Below are 23,333 nucleotides of genomic sequence, written 5' to 3' on the forward strand. Positions count from 1 at the left end.
ATTTTATTTGAAAAAATATCAAGGGAAATGTTAATACATGGCACAACCTTTGTGATCCTTCTTTATTAGATTATTTCCCTGCCATTTAATATGGGCATTTTCCAGTGTGTTGTCATTGGCCCTCTTTCTGTCCTCTCTCTCTGTAGGTGTTTTTTGTCCTCTGGACCTTAACTTCAAATGTCACCTCTTATGCAGTTTACTGCCAATCTATTTCTCTAGCCCAGACCTCTCTATTGAGCTTTAGCACCTTATTTCCAACCATATATTGGATATTTTCACCCAAGGTCCCACTGGTACCACAAATTTATACACAAAGCATCATGCCAACATATACCCGTCACCTACAACCAATCTGTAGTGATTTGTATGAGATAAAATAGACATTTGAAGCCATGGGTTTTATTACTGATTCTTGGATCAAAAAGTTGATGAAGTTCATATATTTTGGCTGGCCCTTGGATCATCATTTAAAAGGAGACCAGGAGAACTCATCAAGAAATAGAAAAACTTTCCCATTTTCTATAGATATAGAAAGCTAACAGGGGGCAACACAGACCTTCCCACCACACAGACATTTTTCTTGACTGTTTATGGGCTCAGGCATGAGTCTTTTGGGCTGTTAGGCTCTGGGGATACAAAAAGAGGCAAAAGATAGTCCCTGGACTCAAAGAGCTTTCAGTCTAATTGGGGAGACAACATGCAAACAGATATATGCAAAGCAAACTATAGATAGGTAGTGCTAGGTGGTGCAATGGGTAGAACACTGGGCTGGAGTCAAGAAGACTCATTTTCCTGAGTTTAAATTTGACCTCAGACACTTAAACTGGCTGTGTGACCCAGGGCAAGTTACCCAACCCCATTTGCCTCAGTTTTCTCATCCGTAAAATAAGCTGGAGAAGGAAATGGCAAACCACTGTAGTATCTGCGCCAAGAAAACTCCAAGTGGAGCCGTGAAGAGTCAGACACAACTGAAACGACCGTACAACAACAAAATGAATCTTTTGCATTTGCCATTGGGTTAAATAAAGCCTGTCCTACGTTTGATGTCTTGTTATCTTGAGTGCTTGCATAGGTGGCTGAGGGCACTTTTTTTTCCTTCCTTTTCCTTTCCTTCCTTCCTCTCTTCCCTCCCCTCCCCCTCCCCTTCCCCTTCCCCTTCCCTTCCCCTTCCCCTTCCCTTCCCTTCCCTTCCCTTCCCTTCCCTTCCCTTCCCTTCCCTTCCCTTCCCTTCCCTTCCCTTCCCTTTCCCTCTCCCTTTCCTTTTCCCTCTCCCTCTCCCTCTCCCTCTCCCTTTCCCTCTCCCTCTCCCTCTCCTTCTCCCTTTCCCTTCCCCTTCCCCTTTCCCTTTCCCTTTCCCTTTCCCTTTCCCTTCCCCTTTCCCTTTCCCTTTCCCTTCCCTTTCCCTTTCCCTTTCCCTTCCTCCATCCTTTCTTTCTTGACCTAGATATAAGACAAATTCTAATGTTACCAGAGGAAACCCTATTTGGGTTGAAAGCATGGATTGGGAGCATTAGTATATAGTTACTTAGATAGTTGAGAAGACCTCAGTATTGAACCTAGGCTGCAAAACAAAGTGAGGTCTGAAGGGAAAGTTTCTTTCTTTGGACCAGGAAAGGTTTCATGGACAAAGTAATCTGGTTCAGGCCCACTTAGGAGTGTTGTGGGTGATATGTTTGATACCTCTGGTATGTAGGATGCTATTATTATTATATTGTAATTTTAAAGTAAATAGTAGCCTCCTAATTGATCTCTCTGCTGCTACTTTCTTCCCCTCACCAGTCCATTCTGTCTGCTATCACCAAATTAATCTTCCTAAAGCATCACTTAGCTCATTTGTTCTCATGGGCCCAATTATCATCTTCGAGGAGATGACTCCCAGATCTCTCTCTTAAATCACAATCTTTTCCCTGAATTCTAGTTATGCATTACCAACTGCCTGCTAGACATTTTTAGCTGGATGTCCTACTGGCATCTCAGATTAAACATGTCCAAAAATGATATTCATCACCTTCCCCACCAAATCCACTTTTCCTCCAAACTTCTCAATTTTTTTTGAGGGGACCATCACCTTCCCAGGTTCACACCTTTGACTCTTTCCTCTCCTTCACCTCCATCCAGTTAGTTGCCAAGTCTTGTTGATAGCATGTCCATAGCATCTCTCACATCAGTCTCCTCTTGATTCTCATGGCCTCTGCCCTTATATAAGCCTTCATTACCTCTTGCCTGGACTATTCCAATAGCCACCTAATCTCTCTGTTTCTCGTTCCTCTAGTCCATCTTCCACATAGCTGCTACAATGATCTCCCTAAGGTGCAAGAGACCATGTCCCTTCTCTGCTCAAAAACTTTTAGGGGCTCCTCATCACCTCTAGAATGAAATACAGTATCCTCATTATGGCACTTAAACCCTCCGTAATCAGGCCCCAATTTACCCTCCCAAGATTATGTCACATTCCTCTCCTTCATTAATTCTATGTTCTAGGTACTTTGGTCTACTCACTGTTTCCAGAATTTGGCATTTTCCATCTCCCAACTTTCTGCCTTTGGACAGGCTGTCATCCGCTACACTTGGAACATGCTCTCTTCTCACCTCGGCCTTAGCGTCCTTCAAGGCTGGTTAGGGACTTGAGTCTTAAAGGAAGGTGAAGCCTCCTTCTCATCCAGGAAGCCTTCCCTGATCTTCCTAGTTATTAATCTTTCTCCCTTCTCCAATTGCCTTTTGTTTATCTATCTATATCCATGTTGGTAGGGACTGTCTTTGTATCCCCAGCATTTAGTACACAGTGCCTTGTATCTAATACCTCCCCTGTATTGATTATTTCCCTTTTAAGCTATATATGGCTTTTTCGTACATAGTTGTTATGCATGTTGTCTCCTCTATTAGACTGTGAGTTCCTCAAGGGCAGACACTGTATTTTGCCTCTTTGTATCCCCATTGCTTAGCATAGTGCCTGGAACATGATAAGTGTACTGACTGACTAGTGGGCACTCACTAAATGTTCACATTTTTAAATGAATAAGAATAATACCATTGTTGTATTTGTATGCCACTTTTATAGTTTTTAAAGCACTTTCACAAACATCTCATTTTATCTTCAAAAAAGTTCTTTGAGATAAGTAGGAATATTGGCATTCCCATTTCATGGATGAGAATGCTGAGGCTTAGGGCAGTTAAATGACTCATCTAAGATCACTCAACCATTAAGGAGTAGAACTGAGCCTAGAACTAGGTCTTCTGATACTAATTTTTAGGTTCTTTCCAATATACCATGAATATGTAAGTCATGTCACTCCCTTGCTCAACAATGTTTAGTGGTTCCCTGTTATCTGCTGAATGAAACCCAGACTCCTTGGCTTGGCATCCAAAGTCTTCTGTTGTCTGTCCCCAGCCTGCTTCTGCTCCTATATTTCTCACTACTCCCCTGTTTTGTTCAGCCAAATGATGATCTACTCATCATTTCTCAAATGTGCTTTTCTACTCTCCTGGTTTTTTTCTTTTTTTTTTTTTTTTGGTTAGGCAATGGGGTTAAGTGACTTGCCCAAGGTCACACAGCTTCTACTCTCCTGATATCATACATTTTTATTCTCTCTATTTGGAATGTCCTCTGTCCCCACCTTTAGCCATGGAATCCTCTTCAGCCTTCAAGGTCCAGATTTAATGCTGCCTCTTCTATGATACCTCCCTAAAATCATTCCAGCCAGAAGTAACCTCTCTCTCTTCTAAATTCCCATAGTACTTTGCTTATATCACAAAAAATGACACTTTATTCTGCCTTGTATTGTACTTATGTGGTTTTTTCCCCTTTTTTAACCCCTCCATTAGACTGTAAGTTCCTTGAGGGCAGAAACTGAGTCTACTCCAGCTTACTGTCTTTCACAGAACCTAACATAGTTCTGTATATATGGTCACCGTTGAATCAATATTTGTTGAATGAATATATATATATATATACACATATATATATATATGTGTATATATATATATATATATGTATATATATATATATATTAATAAAAAGTTTTTTATCCCTTGGAAGGTGGGAATGTGAGCAATCCTAAAAACTTCCCAGGGGAATGCTTTGTTGTCTGTGGCTCTGAGCCCTTTGCTCAGAACTCCCTACCTGTATCTGTAGGCATTGGGACCAGGTGAAGGATGAGATACAGAGGGTGTTTGATCAAGAATCAGAAAGCTTTACCTTGGAACAGATTATGGAGCTTGGGATGGATCAACATGTGGAAAAGATCGGGGAAATCTCTGCTTCAGCCACCAAAGAGCTGGCTATAGAAGTGGTATGGAACCTGGATATTTGACAGCTCTCCCCCTCCCTTCACTTCCTACTACTGCCTCCCCAGCTATTCTGTCTCCTTCCCCTCCTAGAAACCCAGGCATCTAGTTTCTTATTCCTTGGTTTGTCCTCTCGGTCATTGTTCTTCTTAGCAACTTGGAAACTAAGTTTTTAAGTCTTCCATTTTTCTCCATGTAGGCATTACAAAACATTGCCAAGACCTGGGATGTGATCCAGCTGGACATAGTGCCCTACAAAGACAAGGGCCACCATAGGCTCAGGTAGGGTAGTGCCAGAAGCTAGAGACTAAAGTAGGGCCTTAGAAGAAGGTATTAAAAGCTAGCAACCAGGGACCAGGGTTGGTGTGTTGGGACCAAGATGTGACAAACAGAAAAGGGGCATATATGTCTCTTTCCATCCCAGAGGCACAGAAGAAGTATTCCAGGCATTGGAGGATAACCAGGTGTCTCTGTCCACCATGAAAGCATCACGTTTTGTCAAAGCATTTGAAAAAGAAGTGGATGTCTGGGAACGTTGCCTTTCTCTCATCCTAGAGGTCATTGAGATGGTGCTCACTGTCCAGCGCCAGTGGCTGTACCTAGAGGTCAGAAACCAAGCATTCATTCCCATTTCTTTTCCTCTCTTGGAACTCCTATCCCCAAGCCATTCTTAAGCATTGGCATTTCCCCAAGGTCCCCTCCCTGACTCTCCTCATCATCCTCATTCCCATTCCCCTCCTTATTTTCATTCCCCTCCATGCGCCAAATCATAAGCTTAGATACATGATTTTCTGCCCCTTACAGAAATGGACTTTAGCCCTCCCAACTGTCTTCTGTTCTTCCCTCCCTTTCAAACCTGAGCAGAGATTTAAGAAGCATTGGGGTTGAGAGTATGCCCATCAATTGGGGAATGGCTGAACGAGTTGTGGCATATGAATGTAATGAGTACTATTGTGTTATAAGAAATGATGGACAGGCTGACTTCAGAAAAACCTGGAAAGGCTTATATGGTCTGATGTTGAGTGAAGTGAGCAGAGCCAAGAGAACATTGTACATAATAACAGCCACGTTGTGCAATGACTAACTTTGATAGACTTAGCCCTTCTCAGCAATGCAAGGATCTAAGACATCTCCAAAGGCCTCATGATGGAAAATGCTATCCACATCCAAAGAAAGAACTATGGAGTTTGAATGCAGATCAAAGCATACTATTTGCTATTTTTTTTCTTCTGTTGTGTTTTGCTCCCTCTTTCTGGTGGTTCCTCCTATTGGTTCTAATTCTTACTTACAACATCACGAATGTGAAAATGTTTAGTAGCAATGTATATATGTAGCCTATATCAGATTGTGCACTGTCTTGGGGAGGGAGGTGGGGAGGGAAGGGGAGAAAAATTTTAAACTCAAAAGCTTATGGAAGCAATTGTTGATAATTCAAAATAAATTAATTTAAAAAAGAAAAGAAGAAGCAATGGGGATGGGAATATGATTCATTCCATTCCTGGTTCCCCTAGAACATTTTTCTAGGAGAAGACATCCGTAAGCAACTGCCCCAGGAATCAGCTGATTTTGACCAAATCAACCAAAGTTGGAAAACAATCATGGACCGGATGACCAAAGACAACAATGCCCTTCATAGCACCCACTATCCAGGTATGGACCCTATAGGCCTTCTGTCTCCACAGGACCAGTAGTTGACAGTCCCTGATTCTTTTTTTTCTTTTGGTGAGGCAGTTGGGGTTAAGTGACTTGCCCAGAGTCACACAGCTAGTGTGTGTTATACATCTGAGGCCAGATCTGAACTCAAGTCCTCCTGACTCCAGGGCCAGTGCTGTATCTCCTGCGCCACCTAGCTGCCCCACCCCCCAATTCGGATATGCCATGTTTAAAGGTGGAGTAGTGGCCATCTATACTTTGCAGTTTCTCAGGCACCAACCCTGGGCAAGTCACTTAACCCTGTTTGCCTCAGTTTTCTCATCTGTAAAATGGAGAAGGAAATGACTATTCCTCCACTAACTTTACCAAGAAAACTCCAAATAGGATCACAAAGAGTTAGACACGACTAAAATGTCTGAATAACAACATATGCTTTAGTATTTTTAAGTACATGGCCTATAAATAATTTCTTTTGTTGAATGTATGAAATTCTTCAGCCATCTCTCTATAATCTTCAGCAATTCAAACAGCCTCTCAGAGACTGTAGCTGATTGAACATTCTGCCTCTCAACACATCTCAGAATTTAATCCCAGGGTTAGTTTATTCCAGCTCATACCTACCTGCACCTTTTTCAGACAATGAAGGAAGATAAAAGAGATGAAACAACCAATTTGAGGGTGACATTTTAACACCAGCTCTGCTATCTCAGCAGCTTATTTGTTACAGTTTTGAGGACCTTTAAGGGACCATGCAGATTATAGTCCTGTTTCATCTCTGATGTGTGAGAATGAGGATGGAAAAGAAGATTGCAGGGTACAGACTCCTCCTTGTAGGCCTAGGGAAAGACAGGCCTTGGGATGACCCAAGGCGTTTTGGTTGAATGAGAGTTATTCCAAGGACTAATGTAGTCCTGAAGAAATTGGGGCAGGGTGGGGAGAGGGAAGGGTGAGAAGTGGTATCCTAGAGAGTGGGTGCTATAGCTTCCAATTACCGTGGCATCCATTGTCTTCAAAGATTTGGGAGAGGTAGCACCTGAACTCTCAACAGTGAAGGCCTTCGCCAAAGTGGAAAGAGTTAGGGCTGTCTGTATCCACAATATAAAGCAGAGACTACTGACTGATCCTCCCTCCAGGCCTGCTAGACAAACTGGTGGAGATGAACACAGGCTTAGAAGATATCCAGAAGTCTTTGGACATGTACCTAGAGACTAAGCGCCATGTCTTCCCACGCTTCTACTTTTTGTCCAATGATGACCTGCTGGAGATATTGGGCCAGTCCCGAAATCCTGAAGCTGTGCAGCCTCACCTCAAAAAATGCTTTGACAATATTAAGTCACTACGCATGCAGAAGGTCAGCATTGGTGGCCAAATGACGATGGGGGTAGGGAGGCACCAAGGCAGAAAGTCAACTCCTTTCTGGAAGAATAGGAGATATTCATGATGTTGTTAACATGGATGGACGGGACTTTCCAGGATGGATGAGGACACTTTGGGGCTTAGGGATGAGGCAGCAGAGAGCTTGCAGATGCCCAGATGCCCTCAAGGGTAGCCTGGTTTTAGGAGTAAAGGAGATGTAGATGATGGCCTCTCTTTTTCACAGATGGGTGGAGTCAGCAGCAAGTGGGAAGCCGTAGGAATGTTCTCAGGTGATGGAGAATATATTGATTTTCTCCACAGCATACTTTTGGAAGGGCCTGTTGAGGTAAGTAAGGAAAGGCCTTGAGACCAATCTGATTCCTCTTCCTGCTCGGCCCTTCCATTCTTTTTTTTTCTTTTGGCTAGGCAATGGGGTTAAGTGACTTGCCCAGGGTCACACAGCTAGCATGTGTTATGTGTCTGAGGTCGGATTTGAACTCAGGTCCTCCTGAATCCAGGGCTGGGGCTCTATCCACTGCGCCATCCAGCTGCCCCCCTGCTCGGCCCTTCACTTGGCTTTTTAGAGGCGGAGCAACTCTGGAAAAGGAAGTAGCATTATTCTAACAACTGGGACAAGATATGGATGGCTTCTCTTCATGGGTCCCCCAGCACTTAGGCTCTACTTCAGTTCCTGGGGTTTTTTCAAGACATAAACACCCTTCTCTCCCACCCTCCATTTCCCTCACAGATCCAGGCATACTGTTTTCTCTTCCTGTTCAGGTTCCTCTTGCCCATGGGGCCTTGTCTTCAAGCTCTGGTTCTGTCTCCCCTCCCCTTGCCCCCAGCTTCTATTGCCTTCCTAAGACCTAGGCATACTTTCCCCTCCTTCTCCTCCTCATCCCCTTCTTATGCACCTGAACCCCATCTTCTGTTCACTCCCTTGCCTAGGCTTGGCTCTGTGACGTCGAACGTACCATGCGAAACACCCTGAGGGAACTGCTCCGGAACAGCCGCATTGCCCTCAAAAAGTTCCTTACCAAGCGAGACAAGTGGGTGAAAGAGTGGCCTGGCCAGGTGAATCCAGTTTAACATTCAGGCCCACTGGGAATGGAGGGGTGAAGGGGTGAGAATTCAGATGAGGAGATAGGCCTCTGACCTCATCCCAAATAGGAGAAAACTGAGGCCCAGGAAGGAGAAATAGCTTGCCTAAGGTTATGACAGTGATAGAGCCAGGATTAGAATTTAGTCCATTTAATCAGTTAGCATTTATTAGTGGGGATTCAGTGACCCAAGTACAATCCCACTATACCATAAGAGAGATAGGTTTAGAGCTAGGCTGGGTGGGTTGTCAGGAAACAGGAGTTTAGGGTTTCTGACCCTTCCCTCCTGTCCCAATGATTTCCAGATGGTCATCACTTCCAGTCAGATCCAGTGGACCACTGATGTTACCAAGTGTCTGCAGATAGCTAAAGAGCGCTCAGACAAGAAAGTCCTCAAAGTCATGAGAAAGAAGCAGGTAGGGAACTTTCCAAGCACAGAGTGGACCTGGAGTTAGAATTGGGAAATGGGAAATTGGGACTGGCATCAGAGAAGAATTTGGCTGGGGGTGGGTGGGTTAGAATTTGGCAGTTTGATTAGTGGATAGAATGCTGATGAAAGTTCAGGATGGGCTGGGATTGTATTTGATAGTGAAATTGAAAGTCAGATGTTAAAAATTAGAGTTGAGATTGAGGTTGGGTTCATGATCAGAGTTAGAAATAGAGGTAACTATTTAGGATGCAAGATGCAGTAGGGAAGCAAAAGTACTTTTTAATATTGCCTTTTATAAATGCACATAGTTGAATGCCACAGTGTATAGTTATTCATTTTGTGATGTCAGGTTGCATGTGTCATGTATAACAAGAGCTCAAAGACTACCCTAGTAGACAGTAACACATAAAGGGATGTCATTTTCTTTTTAGAAATATATGTATGCATATAGATATCTCAATATATCTGTATATAGATATATTTTTTCTATATTACTTAGATTTCCGAGGGGTGTATTTTCAAACTTTGCCTGGGATACACAAACTCTTTGTCCTGGGGTCTTGAGCAAGATTGGAGTTGAGATGGATGTGGGATTTACATGGAAGAGTGTTTCAGCTTAGATTTAGTTGCCCTGTCCTTCCTGTCCCTTGCTTCGTCCCAACACATTGCCTGATACCTGCAGGTATCAATACTGAACAAGTACTCAGAGGCTATCCGGGGAAACTTGACCAAGGTCCTCCGACTTAAGATTGTGGCCTTGGTAACCATAGAGATTCATGCCCGTGATGTGATAGAGAAGCTTTATAAGAGTGGTCTTATGGATGTCAATGCCTTTGAGTGGCTCAGTCAACTCCGCTTCTACTGGGAAAAGGTGCTGTGGTTCCAACTTCATCATCCCCAAATTTCTTACTGACTTTTTATATTATAATCATGTTCTAGTTCTCTAACCCAATTCTTAACTTAAATTTCCCCTTTAACTTTTATCATAAATCTCCTAAATTAGCCCTAGTCTTTAGAAGTAATTTGTAATCTCTAATCTTTTCATCATAACCTCTTCCTCATCTCGTGTATTCTCACCTTTAGCCCTTCCTCCCGGTCTAACCCTATTCCTAATCCCCTTTAAGCCCACTTCTGAACCTCTTCCTCCACTTCATTTTATAACTGCCTCTTAAACCAATCCCTACTCCCCCAGGACCTTGATGACTGTATAATACGACAGACCAATACACAGTTCCAGTATGGCTATGAGTACTTAGGTAACTCTGGTCGGCTTGTCATCACTCCTCTGACAGACAGGTATGCCATCGGGGATGGGGCAAGGCACTGGGTGGTGAGAGAGGGCTTGATCTCATTCCCAAACCTGACCCACAGGTGCTACATGACTCTGACAACAGCCCTGCATCTGCACCGTGGGGGCTCGCCCAAAGGCCCAGCTGGCACTGGTAAGACAGAGACAACCAAAGACCTGGGCAAAGCCCTGGGCATGTATGTCATCGTGGTCAACTGTTCAGAAGGTCTTGACTACAAGTCCATGGGTCGAATGTACTCAGGGCTGGCCCAGGTTAGAGTTACCTGCTGCAGAAACCTTCTGGGCTGGGAAATCTACCCAGACTTTTGTTCAGCTTTAACTCTCCTCAACTCAATCCTCAGATATCTCCTGTCCAGGGCCATCCCTAAGCAAAGATGGTGATGTAGGCAAAACTGGTTTTAAACATTCCACTTGCTGATTTTGACTCTTTTCTTCTCAGCTAAAAAGAGTAGCTTAACCATTTTGCCTAGTTTGGTCCTGAACATCAGTCCATGCCCACATTCTATGTTCTGTCCTACTCCTTACTCAGAAGGCTTCTAATCCCTTTTTTCCCCTAGAGAATTCCCCTTCACTCTCAAATGTTCCTTTGTTATATCATCTGCCCCAGAATGTATCTCTTGGGTTATTTCCAGTATTAGAGTTTCCCAGGATTGGATTCTCACTCAGAAGTTTTGTCCTCAAAGACTCTGGTCCCCAGGAAGCCCTATCCACTGAGGATAATAAACTGGGAATATTTTAAACCAGTGGAGGATTTGTCCCACTCTGATTACTTCCTTTTCTTATGTCCTTCTTTTTCTAACTGTTTCTCCCTCTTGATCCTTTTTTTAGGCTCTTCTCCCCCAGAATAGGACTTCTGTTCTCTTGATCTTAATTCTTTTTCCTCCACTAGCTTCTCTTTGTTTCTGAGGATTCTGAAACTCCCTAATCCACTTGATTCCTCTCCCTCCCTATAGACAGGAGCTTGGGGCTGCTTTGATGAATTTAATCGAATAAACATAGAGGTGCTGTCCGTGGTGGCCCAACAGATCCTCTCCATCCTCTCGGCCTTGGCAGCAGGCCTCACCCGATTCCTCTTTGAAGGTTTCGAAATCAATCTCGTCTGGTCCTGTGGGATCTTCATTACTATGAATCCTGGTGAGAGGGGAAGTCAGTCTGGTCCTGTGGGATCTTCATTACTATGAATCTTGGGGAGAGGGGAAGTCAATCTGGTCCTGTGGGATCTTCATTACTATGAATCCTGGTGAGAGGGGAAGTCAATCTGGTCCTGTGGGATCTTCATTACTATGAATCTTGGTGAGAGGGGAAGTCAATATGGTCCTGTGGGATCTTCATTACTATGAATTCTGGTCAAGAAAAGGGGAGAGGGGGGCTAGGAATTGCACAGTGCTTCTCTTAGAGGGTTTAGTGGTAGAGAGAAGGTAGGATTATCCCCCTAAAAATTCAAAGACCTGGACAAAGCACACTGTATTTCCCCCATCTCTGAGCACACACTCCCTCCCCGTCTTATAAGCAAGCCAACATTTCTGTCCAGGTGGAGTCAGTTTAAAGGAATATCAAAGGCAGCCTTAGAGGAGAAAACATGCAACCTGCTGGGGAAAGAGGATAGTCTCATTTTGCCTTGGTAGTGGTGAAGGGTTTGTTGGCTTAATTAAAGATGTACATGTGTATATACACATGCCCATGTACATGTATATGTATGTGTGTACATTATGCATGTGTGTATACACACACATATATTCGCAGATGTTTTTAGTACAAACTAACAAGCTATACCTTCCACCAGTAGCTGTTCTCCTAAGCCACAACCCATCTGTTTTTGTTTTGTTTTGTTTTGTGTGTGTGCATTATTTTTTTTTTTAGGCAATTGGGGTTAAGTGACTTGCCCAGGGTCACACAACTAGTAAGTGTCAAGTGGTTGGTCTGAGGCTGGATTTGAACTCAGGTCCTCCTGACTTCAGGGCTGGTGCTTTATCCAGTGTGCCACCTAGCTGTCCCCACCACAACCCATGTTGCAGTGGTTATATTGGGTCGTATTGGGTGCTCCAAAACACAGGGCCCATCAAAAGTGTACACTAGGGATAGTTCTTGAAGAAGGCTCTGGGAAAGAGCAGAAATAGGAAAGGATTTAAGGACTAGAAGAGACAGATGGTTGGGATTGAAAAGAGGTTAGGATTGTAGATAGAGATGAAAAATGAGTAACTGGATTATAAGATAAAGGCTTGGGATCACGGTTAAAGATAGGGGTCACTGGCAAAAGTGGAGGAAGAAGTAGGGACATGGGAGGCACAGAAATCATACTGAGAACAAAAGATGGATGGAAACAGATGAAATCATGTATGAGCTGGAGAAGGGAGTACATTTTGGGTGGTTATGTGGTTAGGACTGGGGTAATAGCTGAGGCTGGACTGGGACCTGCTCGGTTTCAGGCTATGCGGGTCGTACAGAGCTTCCTGACAACCTGAAATCCATGTTCCGCCCCATATCCATGGTGGTGCCTGATTCCACTCTCATTGCAGAGATCATTCTGTTTGGGGAAGGTTTTGGCAACTGCAAGGTATCTGTCCTCTAACAGCACCCTTGATCTTGTACTCTTGTGGTCCTCACCTCCCTTTCAACTCTCATTCCCTGGCAGCACCACTCCCTAGGATGTCTGGGCTTTGTGGTCACCCCATCCCATGATGTTTTGGGGCTCATGCCTACTATATGTACTTGGAACAAGGAGGAGAACTCTACCCCCTAGTGATACCAAGAATGTTTAACAGGCCTGACCTGGCCCTTTCCCTCAGTACTCTGCCAATAAGTTCCTCCTCAATTAAAAGTTCCAGGACTGGAGAACTTCACAAGTTTGGATTCAGTTAGAGGGCCACCCTTGAGGACCTAGAAGGTCACATGTGGCCTCGAGGCCGCAGGTTCCCCACCCCTGCTCCCCTATACCATTATCTCTCCTTGTGTCATAGGAGATGGAACATACCAATGTGTCACATCTTCTGGCTGTCTCTCTCCACTCCCTTCCCCCATCCAGACCCTGGCTAAGAAAGTGTATACACTTTACTCACTGGCTGTGCAGCAGCTTTCCAAGCAGGACCACTATGACTTTGGTCTTCGAGCCCTCACCTCTCTCTTGCGATTCGCTGGCAAGAAGCGTCGACTGCAGCCTGATCTAGCTGATGAAGAAGTGAGCCCTGCATACAGATGGCGCTTAAATGTTACCTTACACAGTATTGACCCTAACCCCTCCCTCAGGAGTATCTGTGACTTCCTCTCTGCAGGATTACTCACTCTATCCTTCTCTTTAGCTCCACTGACCATGGGCTACCTTCTACTTCCTTATTGCCCTAACAACCTTAACTTGGCTTCTACTCAATCTCTGTGGTGTTCCCTGAGTCCATACTCATTACAGAGATCACCCTGACCTTTAGATAGTAGGATTTAATGAGATCTCAAGTTTTTGCTTTCTAAGCATAATTCTCCATCTGCCCTCCTCCTCTAGGTGTTACTGCTTTCCATGAGAGACATGAACATCGCCAAGCTAACCTCAGTGGATGTGCCATTGTTTAATGCAATTGTGCAGGACCTTTTCCCCAACATTGAGCTTCCTGTCATTGACTATGGCAAGGTATTCTGCCTTATCACACCTTCCTGGGTATGAATAGCCCTCCCTGCCCCCCCCACACACACACCTGAACAAGAACTAGAGGAAAACACTTTCCTGATGGCAATAGCTTCACTTTGTATCTAAGATATGGTGGCCTAAGCCTTAGTGGACCTGTCATGATTTAATGGTCATAGTCCTGATTTCCCACACATCTCATTTTTTTTTGCTTTTCCTCAGCTTCGTGAGACAATTGAGCTTGAACTTTGGGAGATGGGGCTACAGAACACACCATTCACAATGACCAAGGTTATCCAGTTGTATGAAACCAAGAATTCACGTCATTCCTGCATGATTGTGGGCTGCACAGGCAGTGCCAAGACAGTCACCTGGCGTGTTCTGCAAGCATCTTTGTCCTCCCTCTGCCGAGCTGGAGAACCCAACTTCAACATTGTTAGGGTATGGAACTGGGGGAGTGGGACGAAGGGCTGATATCTAGGACAGTGGAACCTTGAGGGGAGTAGCTATGCTCAGGTCTCAGGATGGGAGCAAGGGCTATGTAGGGAGAGCTGAGGGCTAGGAATTAGGATGCTTGGGGATCAGTCATTCAGTCAATAAACTTAAACAAAAGTCAATAAGTTCCTACTATGTATTAGGCACTGTGGTAAACAACGGGGACACAAAGAAAGGCAAAAGACATTCAGTGCCATCAAGGAGCTCACAATGTAATAGGGGAGATAACATGCAAACAATGATGTACAAATAAGCTATATACAGGATAAAGTGGAAATAATCCACAGAGGGAAGAAGGCACCAGAATTAAAAGAGATCAGGAAAAGTTTCCTTATAGATGTTAGGATTTTAGATAGGACTTCAAGGAAGCCAAGAGACAGAGATAATATGTCTAATAGGTGAGTTGAAAATGAAAGAATACCTGAAAAAATATTTACTCTTTAAACCAACTCTATTTTCCCCTCAAATCCTCCTGATTTTTTAGGAATTTCCTTTGAACCCTAAGGCAGTATCTCTAGGAGAGCTGTACGGTGAATATGACCTCAACAGTAATGAGTGGACAGATGGTGTCTTGTCCAGCGTTATGCGGACTGCCTGTGCTGGTAATGGAGGAAGCTGGGAGCTCAGTACTCTAGTCTCTAGAGGGGAGTGGTTTGGGGGCTTCCTACCTGGATCTGGAAACAGAATGGAAGGGACATACTTGGGGCCAGGGAAGCATATGCTTGTATGCTCCCTTGAGGGGAGTTGAATACTAGGTAAAAGATTCCCATCTTCTCTCTTATACCAAGATGAAAAGCCAGATGAGAAGTGGATCCTTTTTGATGGTCCTGTGGATACATTATGGATTGAGAGCATGAACTCTGTAATGGATGACAATAAGGTGCTGACCCTTATCAATGGAGAGCGTATCTCCATGCCTGAGCAGGTATGTAGGTGGGGTGAAATGCTTAGGACACAGGAATAGAAATTTCATGGAAATAAGTAGAAACTTGGAGGTAGAATCCATAGGTCCCAAGAAACAATGGCTTGTACTTAGAGGCAGGATACTTAGATTTTAAAATAATATGTATTGAACCCTGATATTAGAGGCAAGAAAGCTGAGGATAGGCTATCATGATGATTTGTTACACCCTTAGGTGTCTCTACTGTTTGAAGTAGAGAACTTGGCTGTGGCCTCGCCAGCCACTGTGTCTCGCTGTGGAATGGTATATACTGATTACCATGACCTGGGATGGAAACCTTATGTTCAGTCCTGGCTAGAGAAGAGACCAAAGGTATGGAAAAAACTGAGGCAAAGAAAGAAGACTTGGGAGGTGGAAAGGGTCATACAAAAGAAGTAGGAATGAGCAAAACCAGAATCTCTTACTTATTTCCTCCACCTCTAGGGTGAGGTAGAGCCACTCCAGCGGATGTTTGACAAATTTGTCAACAAAATGCTGACCTTTAAGAAGGAAAACTGCCAAGAATTGGTTGCTGTCCCTGAATACAGTAGCATCATTTCCCTCTGCAAACTCTTCTCGGCTCTAGCCACACCAGAGAATGGGGTAAGAAGGCAGATTCCCCTATCCACCATGCCTTACTCTAGTAAAGGTTTGTCAGGGAAAGTTTCCTTGGGTGGGGAGGTCTAGTTTGGAGCTAAATTTGGAAGGTAAGGGAGAGGTCTTTGGTAGACAGAGAGAGGAGGGAAAGGCATTCCTGGTGGAAAAAAATGGCCTTTATAAAAACAGAAAGACAGGAGTGAACAAAGTCAAGTATAGAGGATAGTGAGATTTGTTTGGCTGAAGTAATGAAATCATGAAAGGAAGATGTTAAAAGGAGAGTCTGTAATGGGAGATGAGGAAGCCAGACTAAGGAATTTATTGTGAATGTTGTTGGGCTTTGGGTATCAGTTTAATGAGGATCTGGCACTTGCCAAGACCACTTGAGAGGGTGTCCATCTTATGTATGCAAGATATCATCAGATTTGCTAAGATGGTATCATCCATAAGGAAGATGCCATTCCAAGATGCCTAATTCCAAGAGAATTGTGTGGACTGCAGCATGTCTAAACATTTTATATTTGTCTACCACCTGGTTGGGAGAAGCTTTATTTCCATTGGTGGTGTAACCAGAACTGTCTGTATCTTCAAAATGGTCTGAGTTGAATTAGCACCAGCTTGGGTTTTTGCTAAATTCATGTTTCAGACATTGAGGTGACTCCTTTACTCACAGTAATAGTGCTACTGTATGGTTTAGGTGGAGGATCTTATGGCTTCCTTCCTCCTCCCCAGCAGGGCCATATTGGTGTCATCCCCCCCCCAAAAAAAAAGGGTACTACTGAAAGGGAAGATGCTAACTCCTTCGCTGGCCATTTTGAAGATACTGACAATTATAGCTACACAACCAATGAAAATGGTTCCTCTCAACCACATGGTTGGTCAACAGAAAATGTCTTTACATTCTCTAGTCCTCATGCTTCTCCCAAAAGCAGGTCGCTAGTGTCTTCCACATGGACGGTACCATCTTGACAAACGATATCAGCACATGTGCCAGACAGACACTATCTCAGGTGATCTGAGTATGTACCAGACACTCATTACACAGGATATATGGTCCCCATTTGCCTCTCTCCCTATATGATCTGTGGTTGTTCGTGATGGGGAGGGAATCTTTCTGCCGTTAACCACATGCTTCCCTCAAGGCCAATATGTTTCATTAGTCATAGCTTTGGAAGCTAGTTATTTTCTACTCCTCCCCTTCCCCAGTCTCTACAGTGGATATTCTGGGAGTTCCTGAATTTTAGTAAGATCCTTAGTGGCAGCAGCTTTTTCCTTTCATATCATAAACATTATTATGATATAAAAATATCATAAACATTCCCAAGTGGGTGTTGCAGTTCCCTCGGGCTATGGTATGCAAGGTGTTAGCAGTTATTCTTTCTCAAAGGATTCCTCCAGAGAACTCAGTCAGTGAGTCAGTAATCACTTATTAAGCACCTACGTATGTTCTAAAAACAGTTACTGTTTACATTTACTCTGGGCCTGGAGGGCCCCCAAAATAACCATTAAGTGGTGCTTGGGCAGGGACCTATTGTTGTCAAAACTAGGAGATCAGATATGAATTGGGTTTAAGGCTTGTTTTTTTGGGAAAGAAATCTAGCCAGTAAACCCAAAGTTAGCTAGGTAGCTTTCTACCACCAAAATTTACCTTCCTTTGGGCAGAACACCCTCAGGTAAGGGGAGAGGAGAGGAAAGGAGAGGATGAGCTGTGTTTCCCAACTGGAATTGGCCATCTGGGTCCCCATTCAGGCAGCTCAGACTACTCACAGGTTGTAGTTTTTCCTTTGTTCTCAAAGAGGACCATGACATCACGGAGATGATGACATGACTTGTAGTTGACTTTGATTTGAGTGAAGAAGGGCTGTGCAAAGTCACCAGCCTCACTTTTTCCTCCAGAGCCATCTGGATCCAGTGGCCAGATATCAGTCAGGAGGACTGGAGATGGCCCAGGATGCAGTGGGAGACCTTGGTCCTTTAAGCTAAGGTCTTTTCAGGTTCTCATTTTGAGTGAAGCAACACCCATTCAGTGAGTCAAGGGATGACCCCTTTAATAAAAAAAAAAAATCAAATCAAACTGTGAGAGAAGACCCTCAGGGTTGCTGGCCAAAAAAGACTTGACCTCACTTTTGAGGTGATAAGGGCCATTGTCAGGATGGTAGCAGTATCAGAGGGAAGGGAGGAGTATTTGAGGGATGTTGCAAAGATGGAATTGACAGGCCTTGGCAACAGATTGGAAGTGGGCATATGATTTCCCCCAATCCTATGCTGCCACCTTCCCAGTATTGGCTGAGAAATTCACTCGGGTCAATTGTGTGGAAGGCTCTACTCATTACTATGCTTTCGTGAGCCCCTAGATACTCGGGATAATGAAGAGTCATTTGGAGCTTCCTGAGCTAGGGAAGTGAGTGTATTTTAGGGAATGAGTAAAGTTTCAGGCAAGATGAAATAAATCCAGGATTATAGATAGATGAAGCAATATGTTCTCCATTCTGCCTAATATTTTCTCTCATCCATCCACTAGACAGCTTACTTATATATATATACATACATATCCATTTTCTGGCTTGGTTAGCTTAGATATACATGTATATCTACATTGATATACATGCATATCTATATAAATATACACACATCTCTACATATCCATTGTCTGGCTGGTTACTTAGTTGGCTAGAGAACAGTACATAGAAGACAAAGTTGAGAATTTTCCTCTTATCACCTTAGTTCTGTCCCTTGACCATTGACTATACCCCCAGTCCTGCCTGGTTAGCTATCTCACAAATGTTGGTTAAAAGGGAATCTGAGTGAGAATGTGTGAATGACAGCGCATTCTCCTTTTCCAGCAAATCACACAAACACTGTTCTAGTGGCTGAATGGTTTAGTGTTAAGAGACTCTGGAAACCTGGGTTCAAAACCTGGCTTCATAGCTACTTGACCATGTTCTAATCACCACTCTGATCCTCTGTTTCCTCTTTATAAAATAGAAATATTACTATTTACACTTCCTACTTTACAAGATTGTTGTGAAGAACACTTTGTGAACCTTAAAATAACATAGAAATGTGGATTGTATTATTGTGGGTTAAAAGAATCCTATCTACGTACAAAGGACACGGCATGTTCATTGGACAGGGACTCAGGGCTAAGGTCCTGGTATCAGAGCATCTTCTCAGTTGCAAGAAGTGTTAGATGCATCAGTCTGAACTCACAGCTGTATGGTTTTACAAAGAGAACCTGGAAAGGAAGTAAACCTCTGTATCTGTGTGACATTCTCTTCTTTCAGAGGTTGTTAAGTTAGGCAGGTCACCTGATAATCCCCCATGTTTCAAACACCATTTCCTTCCTCCTAGGTAAACCCAGCTGATGGTGACAACTATACCGCAATGGTGGAGATGAACTTTATATTCAGTCTTATTTGGTCAGTGTGTGCATCTGTGGATGAGGAAAGCCGAAAGAAGATAGACAGTTTCCTTCGGGAGCTTGAGGGATCCTTTCCCAACAAGGTCAACAAACCCAAGGACTCAAATGCCTGTTTCAAAACATTCGGTTCTCCCTTCTCTGCACCCCACCTAGACCCTTCACATATGCCTCACTTATAAGACTGCTTGAGAAGCAAGTGTCTGACCTCCCAGTTCCTAACTTTAAGCTTTGTCTTTCTTTGATCCCATAGTCTTTGAATTAGAATATGAGCCCTAAAACTGAACATGGGAAAGCTGGCGAAAGGGTTTTAGACCTGACAGATAGCCTCTCTTTGGTTACTAGGACACAGTGTTTGAGTACTTTGTGGACCCCAAGATGAAGAATTGGATGACATTTGAGGAAAAGTTGCCCAAGAGTTGGCGATATCCCCCAAAGTAAGGGCAGGCTATGGGATAGGGTGGGAAGGGCAAGACCTAGAGAGAAAATGTGTTGACTAACAGCAAAGATCAAGGACTAGGGAAGAGTGGTGGTTCCAAGGAGGCACATCTTAAAACACAAAATGGGCTCTCTAGAGTGAAGACATAATTCTGGGGCTCTGCTTGGGGGTGAGATTAGTGATGTAGGGTCTAGGGCCTGGAAATGAGTAAAACAAAGAGAGAAGTGGAATCAGAGTCTCAAACTAATTTCCTCTTTTCCAGTGCCCCCTTCTATAAGATCATGGTGCCCACTGTGGACACTGTCCGATACAACTACTTGGTGAGTACCCTCGTAGCCAGTCAAAACCCGATCCTGCTAGTTGGTCCTGTGGGCACAGGCAAGACATCCATCGCTCAAAGCGTCCTGCAGGCCCTGCCCACCAGCCAGTGGGCTGTGCTCACTGTCAACATGTCTGCTCAGGTTAGTGGAAAACCCAGGCAATCCAATTTAATTCAACAGACATTTACTAATTGCTTAGTATATTTGAGCCATTCTGCTAAATACTGGGAGTACAGAAATGAAAAATTACACAGTCACTGCCCTCAAACTTACAGTCTAATTAAGAAAAGAATTCATGTTAGAAAGGTCCTCGAGATCTCCAAGCTCTTATTTTCCTTGGACACTTAGACCTATCAGCCCTTGCATCTCCTCCGCACCAATACCCTAGTTCTCTTCTCTTTGGCACCCCAGTCCTCTATCCCAAGCTTTTCCCACAGACCACATCCAACAACGTGCAAAGCATCATTGAAAGCCGTGTGGAGAAGCGAACAAAGGGTGTATATGTACCATTTGGAGGCAAGAGCATGATCACCTTCATGGATGACCTGAACATGCCAGCCAAGGACACATTTGGCTCTCAGCCACCCTTGGAGCTAATACGTCTCTGGATTGATTATGGCTTCTGGTATGACCGGGGAAAACAGACCATTAAACATATCAGAGTGAGTATCCTAGAACCTTGATGCTGATGCCTCCCACTCTCCCCCATCCCTCCAGTCTCTGCTCCATCCCCAGAACTCCACTGTTAAGCTCCTTAGCTCCTGTTCCTCTCCCATGCCTGAGTGTCCTGCCGTCAGAATATTCCTTTCTGGGACCTAAGTGTCTGCCCCTTAAGCTATTAACTTTCTCCCCTCAGAGACCAAGGAACCCTAATCATCAGCTTTCACTGTCTTCCCGGTTCAGTCACTCTAATCTATTTCTCCAATCACTATTCTCCTCCCAGAATTGTCTTCCCTATTCCTGCCAGTTATCCAAGGGTCCTTTATCTCCTGCTTTGACCCTTCTTTTGCCCTGTTAGCTACCTCCCATCACCTGGGTGGTCAACTCCAAGGTAACAGGTAGAATTATCCACTTGCTAACTAAACACAAATGAAGAATGGACCTCCTTCTATTCGAAAACCCAGGCATCTGACTTTCTATTCCTCCTTTTCTTCCATAGTATTGAGATTCAACTTCCTTTTTCTTATTTTTTGAAGTTAATTAATTAATTTTTAGTTTTCAACATTCATTTCCAAAAGATTTTGAGTTCTAAATTTTCTCCCTCTCCCTTTCCTCCCCCCCCAAGACAGCATGCAATCTGATATAGGCTCTACATATACACTCATATTAAACACATTTTCATATCAACTTCCTTTTTCTTCCCTCACTCAACATAGGAAAATTGTCTTCATCCTAGCTCTCTCTAGCATCCAGGTTCAAATATTTATATACTAGCTCCCCTTTCTTCATTTTGTTCTCTCTTCATATTTCATTACTCTTTCCCATTCCCAGTCCGTCTCTTCCCTTCCTGTCCCTCTCTGACCTCCTCCCCTACCACCCTTTTTTTCCCTTTCCTTTTCTTCTTTCCTTCCTTCCCCATTCCCAAAGTCTGTCTCTCTCACACACCCTCCCTCTGCCTTCATCTTTCCTATACCAGGACATGTTCCTGATGGCTGCCATGGGACCTCCAGGGGGCGGAAGGACAGTCATCTCCTCAAGGCTTCAGAGTAGATTCCATCTCATCAACATGACTTTCCCCACAGTGAGGGAGTTTTTGGAGTCGTGGGATGAGGGACGGGAGGGGAACAGACCTGAGGGGGGAAGGAAAAGATGAAGTGCTAGATTGTTACAGCCTGTTGGAAGCAGCTGGCAGGAGGAGACCCTTGAGCCCTGTTGTTAGTGGAGAATGAAAGCCAGGCCAAAAAGCAACTGAGAAAGCATGAGTTGCGGGCTGGGACTTATAGTATAGGAGGGTTTGGACTGTTTGCCTGATGGACTGTATAGTGCCCTGAAGCTACCCTTAAGGGCTTCATGCTGGGAACTGTTGTAGACAGGGATTTGTAGTCCCAAGAGAAGGGAGTGGTCCCTTTGAACCACCCTTTAGCACCAGTGATCATAGATAGGTTCAGAAATAGAGAGCTGGAAGGGATTGGAAAAGCCATCTGGTGTTACCCCATCATTTTGAGCGATATGCCCAAGGTCACCAGGTAACATGTAGCAGAGCCAGCTTTGGAAACCAGGTCTCCTCACTCCAAATCCAAAAATGCGTAAATCCACTATTCTGTGATGATGAGATGGGGGATCCTAGGAAGGCTGGGGAAGGTAGGAACAGAAAGACTGGGAACAAGATCAGACAGCTGGGGAAAGGATGACCCAAGGGATTAATATCCTGTGTCTTTAGGAATCCCAGATTCTCCATATCTTTGGTGCCATGATCAATCAGAAGCTTCAGGACTTTGAGGAAGAGGTAAAGCCCATTGGAAATGTGGTGACTGAAGCCACCTTAGAAGTTTACAACACTGTGGTACAACGTTTCCTTCCCACGCCTGCTAAGATTCACTACCTCTTCAACCTTCGAGATATTTCTAAGGTGAAAATCAGCCTACCCCTCTTAAAATGTGGCTCTGCCTGTTCAACATTCGCATCAGACCCACTAAAGTAGACCAACCCAACCCAAAGATCTCCTCTTCCACTGCGCTCTAGAGGACTGAACTCAGTTTATCTCATCCCTTTTCCCTTCCTGATCCACTATTTATCCCTAGAAGCAGCTAGGTGAGATAATATTTGTAAAATGCTTTGCAAATCTTAAACCAACTCCCTGTCCATCCCAATTGGCCATTTTGAGGCAGCTAGGTGGTGCAGTGTATTGAGCACTGGTCCACAGATCAGGAAGACCTGAGCTCAAACCTGGCCTCAGACACGTACTAGCTGTGTGACCCTGGTCAAGTCATTTAACCTTTGTCTGCCCTCAACTATAAAATGGGGATAATAACAGGATCTACCTCCCAGGGTCATTGTGAGGATCAAATGAAATAATATGTTAAAAGTGCTTAGCACAATGACTGGCATATAGCTAGCACTTAGTAAATGTTTGATCCATATATCCCCATCCCCCCAATAGGTATTCCAGGGCATGCTTAGAGCCGACAAGGCCTTCCATGATACCAAGGCCAGCATCACCCGACTCTGGATACATGAGTGTTTCAGGTGAGATATTCCATACCTAAATCCAGCCCAAGTCTTCCTCAGCTCTAGCCCTGGCCCCCAATTCTAGCCTTGTTCTTTCTATCACATCATCTGTGTCCTTCTCTAAATCCCTATTTCCTAATGTGTCTACACCCTTATACCTTTCCCCATTCCTACTCTACTCTCCATATCTTACTGTTCCCTGGTCTTTGTTCC

General features: G+C 44.1%; 1 protein-coding gene across 1 annotated transcript in view; it reads left to right on the plus strand.

Annotated features, from left to right (window-relative positions):
• DNAH2 (dynein axonemal heavy chain 2) overlaps window positions 1-23,333 on the plus strand; it is a 124,726-nt gene that overhangs the window by 69,301 nt on the left and 32,092 nt on the right. The window contains exons 26-52 of the mRNA XM_020966713.2: window positions 4,133-4,289; window positions 4,484-4,566; window positions 4,709-4,889; window positions 5,796-5,934; window positions 7,071-7,288; window positions 7,538-7,639; window positions 8,242-8,367; window positions 8,699-8,809; window positions 9,506-9,694; window positions 10,016-10,119; window positions 10,195-10,384; window positions 11,086-11,266; window positions 12,559-12,686; window positions 13,155-13,307; window positions 13,623-13,748; window positions 13,965-14,183; window positions 14,722-14,839; window positions 15,026-15,162; window positions 15,374-15,511; window positions 15,623-15,781; window positions 19,127-19,279; window positions 19,539-19,630; window positions 19,895-20,093; window positions 20,390-20,614; window positions 21,589-21,693; window positions 22,333-22,521; window positions 23,053-23,138. Of these exons, the coding sequence (XP_020822372.1) occupies window positions 4,133-4,289; window positions 4,484-4,566; window positions 4,709-4,889; window positions 5,796-5,934; window positions 7,071-7,288; window positions 7,538-7,639; window positions 8,242-8,367; window positions 8,699-8,809; window positions 9,506-9,694; window positions 10,016-10,119; window positions 10,195-10,384; window positions 11,086-11,266; window positions 12,559-12,686; window positions 13,155-13,307; window positions 13,623-13,748; window positions 13,965-14,183; window positions 14,722-14,839; window positions 15,026-15,162; window positions 15,374-15,511; window positions 15,623-15,781; window positions 19,127-19,279; window positions 19,539-19,630; window positions 19,895-20,093; window positions 20,390-20,614; window positions 21,589-21,693; window positions 22,333-22,521; window positions 23,053-23,138 (4,008 nt within the window). The remainder of the gene's footprint in view (window positions 1-4,132; window positions 4,290-4,483; window positions 4,567-4,708; window positions 4,890-5,795; window positions 5,935-7,070; window positions 7,289-7,537; window positions 7,640-8,241; window positions 8,368-8,698; window positions 8,810-9,505; window positions 9,695-10,015; window positions 10,120-10,194; window positions 10,385-11,085; window positions 11,267-12,558; window positions 12,687-13,154; window positions 13,308-13,622; window positions 13,749-13,964; window positions 14,184-14,721; window positions 14,840-15,025; window positions 15,163-15,373; window positions 15,512-15,622; window positions 15,782-19,126; window positions 19,280-19,538; window positions 19,631-19,894; window positions 20,094-20,389; window positions 20,615-21,588; window positions 21,694-22,332; window positions 22,522-23,052; window positions 23,139-23,333) is intronic.

Source organism: Phascolarctos cinereus, unplaced genomic scaffold, assembly GCF_003287225.1.
Source record: "Phascolarctos cinereus isolate Bilbo 61053 unplaced genomic scaffold, phaCin_HiC Scaffold_5;HRSCAF=322, whole genome shotgun sequence".
NCBI lineage: Eukaryota > Metazoa > Chordata > Mammalia > Diprotodontia > Phascolarctidae > Phascolarctos > Phascolarctos cinereus.